The sequence below is a fragment of the Chionomys nivalis genome, chromosome 1 (genome assembly GCF_950005125.1).
Source record: "Chionomys nivalis chromosome 1, mChiNiv1.1, whole genome shotgun sequence".
NCBI classification, from domain to species: domain Eukaryota; kingdom Metazoa; phylum Chordata; class Mammalia; order Rodentia; family Cricetidae; genus Chionomys; species Chionomys nivalis.
Window position 1 is genome coordinate 120,457,622 of NC_080086.1, and position 6,357 is coordinate 120,463,978.

General features: G+C 44.9%; 1 protein-coding gene across 1 annotated transcript; it reads left to right on the forward strand.

Moving 5' to 3' along the window:
- Window positions 1–2,255: 2,255 nt before the first annotated feature.
- LOC130886099 (60S ribosomal protein L27a-like) lies at window positions 2,256–2,711 on the forward strand. Its single transcript, XM_057788009.1, has one exon. It carries the CDS (start codon window positions 2,265–2,267, stop codon window positions 2,709–2,711), a length of 447 nt encoding a protein of 148 aa, XP_057643992.1. The 5' UTR covers window positions 2,256–2,264.
- Window positions 2,712–6,357: the final 3,646 nt, after the last annotated feature.

Below are 6,357 nucleotides of genomic sequence, written 5' to 3' on the forward strand. Positions count from 1 at the left end.
TGTGCCGGGAGCTTGCTGAGTAGCCTCACTGTTATGCATTCCTCACAGCAGACCCACAAGCCTGGTAAGGTGCCCCAGTTTTATGGCTAGGAAAACGGAATCTCCAAGTGCATGAACCACAAACTCAGAAGTGCATCCTGTATGTGCCTGCTTTCTGCTGTGGTACCCGGTGAGCCAGATGGAACCTCCCAGGGGCTTCGTCTTAGACCAGCTAGTAGTCACAAGGACATGGGCCACCATGTTTGGAATGGCTCCTGAATTGCTCCCCTTTCTCATGGGCTCTGAGCCCTCGTGGCTGCACTAGCGGAAGACAGTCCATCTTATGAGAAATAATCAAGGTCTACTGCTGAGCCAGCCTGTCTGGAGTCCAGACCCATCATCTCTGGCTGTGGGTGTATAAGCCTCACACAAGCAGGAGGCAAAGGAGGAGGCTAGAAAGAAGGAAGGGCTCTCCTCCAGAACTGATCTGGCTTCTGATCTTACCAGGACAGTCCATGTCCTTGCCCAGGATCCTGATGGCTTACGGAGGGGGTGGGATACCAGGATATGGGGCAGAAAGAAGCCTCCAGCATCATTTCTTTCCTCTCTCCTACTGGACTTAATAGCCAAGCCTCATAGGCTAGCATCCACCCCAAGGCCACTCCATGTAGGAGTTCTGCAGTGTGCGTAGGGGGCCGCTGGGTTAGAAGTTGGTCTCCACTATACTTTTCTCTGACCTTCTCTGAATGCCCAGGCCCCAGACTAGGTCAGAAGAGCAAACAGGTAAGCTGGAAGCAACTTCAAGTCCAACAACAGCCTGGACAGCCAGACCAGAGTCCCCAGGAAGCAGGACAAGGGGCCTTTGTGCCTTTCAGCACCTGGGAATCTCAGACCAGGCATGGCAGCTGCTGATCTACATCTTTGCCTTAGGATCTTTCCCAGAGCCCTGGAGCTCCTCTCTGAGAGCAGAGATCAGCCCCCACATCCCTCCTCCACCCTATCTCATCTCAGAGCAACTCTGACACAGCAATAGTCACCTCCCTCTACCATCACTTTCCACTATGGAGGAATCAGGAAGCTATTAGAAGCTTCCTTCTAATGCAGCTATTAGAAGAATGAATTTTGCTAGGAGTGGCAGTGCAAACCTTTAATCCCAGCATTCAGGAGGCAGAGGCAGGTGGATCTCTGTGAGTTCAAGGCCAGCCTGGCCTACAAAGAAAAGTCCAGGCCAGCCAGGGCTGTTACGCAGAGAAACCCTGTCTCAACAAAACAAAACAAGCAAAAGACTAGATTTCAGTGATTCTTACCCCAATTTTTAATTGGGGCCAAGAATATGAGCATGACTAGTTTCCTCATCAATAATGCGGGATTAGTTACATGTGATAACATATGTTAAAAGCTCCCTGTCTGTTTGAGCTACTATAACAAAATGCCCCAAATCAGGAAATGTTTCAAAGCTAGGTTGCCTGCTCTGCACAGGAATGCACAGGAGTAGCTGATCACTGCCCTCCAATATTTAAAGAGATGCTGCACTTGGAGAAGCAGTAGCTGGGTGATCCTTAAGACTGCCAAGGGGAGGTAATGGGACCGCAGAAGGCACTATGATGAGATGTTGGGCTAGGAGGAACTCCCCAGGGCCAGACCAGAAGTGGAGGTGTGGGTGGTGGTGGTGAGTTCTCTGATACTATAGGAGCTCAGGCAGAGCCTGAGCAAAGGTCAGCAGGACTGGGGACTGGGGACTGAAGAAGGGATTTTGTCAACATGGCCTTATACCTCACTAATCTGAGGCTCCCAAGTCTGTTTAAACAGGTGAGTGCTAAGACATATGTTTTTAGGGACCTTCACCCCAAATCTCTCTTGTATTCTTACTAATGGCTGAGTAGGTTTTATAGAGTGGTTGCTCTGAGTCAAGGCACTGTCTGTACAAAGTCAGTCTCCCTGAGTGGTGTCACAACTGGCTCTCAGAGGCCCAGTGACACGTCTGATTGGGATGAGGGAGAGTGAAGATGGGGCTACCCTAGGGGGAAGGACACCAGAGAGAAAAGTGGAGAAAGACAGGCAGTTCATGTATGTTAGTAAGGCAGCAGATTCTGCTTTAGTGCCCAAGATCCCAGGTACTCAGGGACCCGAGAAAGTTGAATTAAACATTGGTCCAAGAGCAGTCCAGGCTTGGGCACATTTCTCAGGGATCTTGGAGAGATTTGGGTTGTAGGCCTCCTACTTGTATGCACCTAAAGTCTTGTAGACCAGTCTATAAAAGGTGATGCTAGCTTTCTGCCACCGCCATGCCATCCAGACTGAGGAAGACCCGGAAACTCCGGGGCCACGTGAGCCACGGCCATGGCCGCATCGGTAAACACCGCAAGCATCCAGGAGGACGCGGGAACGCTGGAGGCATGCATCATCACAGGATCAGCTTCGACAAATATCATCCAGGTTACTTCGGGAAAGTTGGGATGAGGCATTACCACTTAAAGAGGAACCAGAGCTTCTGCCTGACTGTCAATCTGGATAAACTGTGGACGCTGGTCAGTGAGCAGACTCGGGTCAACGCTGCCAAGAACAAGACTGGAGTTGCTCCCATCATCGATGTCGTGCGATCGGGCTACTACAAAGTTCTGGGGAAGGGAAAGCTCCCTAAGCAGCCTGTCATTGTGAAAGCCAAATTTTTCAGCAGAAGAGCTGAAGAGAAGATAAAGGGTGTTGGAGGTGCCTGTGTTCTGGTGGCTTGAAACCACTCAGGGAGGCCAATTAAATGCTAACACTTTCCAAAAAAAAAAAAAAAAAAAAAAAAAAAAAAAAAAAAAGGTGATGCTATAGGTGGAGTTTCTCATGTCAGGGCTGTCACCCCTAAATAACCACTCAGAGACACTGCTCATTATGAATGTCTGGCTGATAGCTTAGGCTTGTCTCCAGTCTGCTCTTACAACTTAAATCAATCCATTTCTATTAGTCTATGTGCTACCCTAATACCCATGTACCTCGTCTATGAACTCCCATGTTGCTTCTTCCAAATCTGGTTTGAGACTCCTCAGACTCCACCCTTCTTCTTCCCAGCATTCTCTCTGCCCCAGAAATCCTGCCCAGCTATAGGCCAGTCAGTTCTTTATTAACAATGAAAGCAGCATATTTTCACAATGTATAGAAGGATTATCCCACAGCATGGACCCAGTCCTCAAGAGGCAGCAGGGTAGGTAAGGGACTCCAGATCACTCTCACACCTTTAATCCTCCCACACTGATAATCCCCGTGTGTGTGCTAGGTCAGTATCATGAGAAAAATGGCTAGCAGTGACAACATCAAGGCTTATCTTCAGTAGTCATAACCATTTGGAAAAGTGGACATTGTCTTCATTCTGTAAACGGCCCAGAGTGAAGGGCCACATGGCATTATGTGTGCTGTCCTAACAGTCATCCTGAGCGGGAGTTCTCACATCGCCTGGCCTTGAGACCTAGAGACTACGATGTGTGCCTAGATCACTGAAACATGGCATCTATCCATTTCCCAGATCTTAAGTGGCTACCAACCACTGTAGATAGAAGTTTCTGTCCCACCTGGTCCCACAGGTTCAGTCCCAAAGAAACACACAGAGGTTTATAGTAATGAAAGCTATTTGGTCTTATCAGCTCAGGTTTCTTATTAACTAGTTCTTTCAACTTAAATTAACCCATAATTCTTATCTATGTTTAGCCACATGGCTTGGTACCTTTTCTCAGTAAGGCATTCTCATCTTGCTTCCTCTGTGTCTAACTGGTGACTGAGTCTCTGCCTTCACTCTTTCCTGAATTCTCATAGTCTGGTTGTCCTGCCTATACTTTCTGCCTGGCTACTGACCAATTAGCATTTTATTAAATCAATATAAGTGACAAATCTTTGCAGTATACAAGAGCATTATCCCATAGCATTTCCCTTATTTTTTTTCTTTACAAAACAAGAACTCTGAATCTAATCTCCTTTGTTTAGGTTTTTTTCCCTGACCATTATCCATAACAATTTGTAACCAACACTCTGAACAAAGACAAACATCATTAATCCATTTTGGGGGGAGTGTGGGATAGTTTTCTAGGCCACTCCCTGCTGATTGGAGTAGTGGTAATCATTTTAAAAATATTTATTTATTTATTTATTATGTATACAATATCTTGTCTGTGTGTATGCCTGCAGGCCAGAAGAGGGCACCAGACCTCATTACAGATGATTGTGAGCCACCATGTGGTTGCTGGGAATTGAACTCAGGACCTTTGGAAGAGCAGGCAATGTTCTTAACCTCTGAGCCATCTCTCCAGTCCCAAGGGGTACTGGTAATCTTATGAGAACCCAAAGAAAATTTAGGATTAAGGTCAAGTCCTGACTGGAGTATTCTGTGAGGCTGGATCATCTCAGCCAGAGTCTTGAGGCTGTTCTGTATGTAGAATGCCAAGAAAACTGCAACAGAGGTGCTCTGAAATGTTGGATCATCTGGGCCATTCATTCCCCTTGGAGATTTTTCAGGGGGTTGTTACAAAGGAGAGGGTCCCTTGTTTGTCCCAGCCACCCAGCTAGCTTACACCCAAAATAATCACACAGAAACTGTATTCATTAAAACACTGCTTGGCCCATTAGCTCTAGTTTCTTATTGGCTAATTCTTACATCTTAATTTAACCCATTTCTATTCATCTGTGTATCACCACGTGACTGAGGCTTGCTGGAAAGATTATAACCAGCATCTGTCTCAGGCAGAAGATCCATGGCATCTCTCACTCTGCCCTTCTTTCCAGCATTCAGGTCTGTCTTCTCTGCCTACCTAAGTTCTGCCCTATTAGGCCCAAAGCAGTTTCTTTATTCGTTTAACCAATGAAAGCAACACATGAACAGAAGAACCTCCTACACCAGGGGTTTTTCCTCAATCAAACCTGATTTTTCTTAACCTAGAATGAATTCACAGCCTCTCATTTCCTGTAGAAACAAAAGCAAAACCTCTTCTCCAAAGTAACATATCTTTTAATTTAAATTTTGAAGTCAAAGCATTTTAAAAATATTTAAGTTGGATTAATCCAACAGCATTTATAATCAAATATCTTTCAGCAGCTGTTGCTCCTTCCTCAGCAAACAATTCAAAGACAAAACAATAACATACAGTATCCAGACTCTGTGTATTTTCCATCTTTATGTGGCTTTTTTCTTACTCTATATCTTTTATTTTTAATTTTTGGGTTTTTGAGATAGGGTTTCTCTGTGTATCTTTGGCTGTCCTGGGTCTCACTCTAGAGACCAGGCTGGTCTCAAACTCACAGAGATCTACCTGTCTCTGCCTCCCAAGTGCTGGGATTAAAGATGTGTACCACCACATCCAGCTACTCTTTTCTTTTTTAAAGGACGTTATCTATCTGTTTCCTTTTCTATCCCAAGCCTACATATATTCTTAAACATGCTGTAAACCACTTAGAGGTTTTTCCCATTGAGTCTGTCTTTACTGTGTATAGCTATTTTTTCTGAGCACATGGGTCTTTAATCTGCTAAGCCATATGGCTAGGATTAAAGTTGCGGTTTTGGCAACTGGCTCCACCCTATTCTTTAGCTTTTTGAGAGTCTGGCTTCGTCATGGAGGTACTAGCAGGAGTCATGTTTATTGCCATCACTCTGTGGAGTTTCAAAGTCCATGCCACCACCAAGAAGCTTGATGCTGGCTGCTCATAAACACCATTTAAGTATCTGGTGGCAGAGCCTCTTAAAAGAGCTGCAAGGATTTTGCAATTAACACTGAGCCAGGAAGCCTATTACGTAAATGGAGACTGTGCTTTTGTTTCCCAGACACCCAGACCCAAATAATCACACAAAAACTGTATTAATTACAGCACTGTTTGTCCAACAGGTCAGGCGTATTCCTAGCTAGCTCTTACATTTTAAATTAGCCCATTTCTGTTAGTTTATATTTTACCACGAGGCTCGTGGTTTGTTGCCTAACATCTTGCTTCTTGGGTGGCTACATGGCGTCTACCTGACTCTGCCTTCTTTCTCCCTGCATTCAGTTTAGTTTTCCCACCTAAATATAGGCCACAGGCCAAAGCAGCTTCTTCATTAACCAATGGTAATAAAACATATTTGCAGCATACAGAGGGGAAGCCCACATCATACCGCAAGTATCCATTATTGTACCAGGCTGTATTAAACTAGGGGACAGATACAAAGAGACCCAAAACTGAGGTTTCCATTATGACCTAGGACAGAGGTTCTCAACCTGTGGGTCACAAACCCCTTGTGGGTGGAATGCTCCTTCAACAGAGATCACATGTCCTGCATATCAGATATTTACATTACAATTTATAACCGTAGCAAAATTACAGTTAGGAAGTAAATTTTTTAGTCTTTTTTTAAGATTTATTTATTTATCATATATA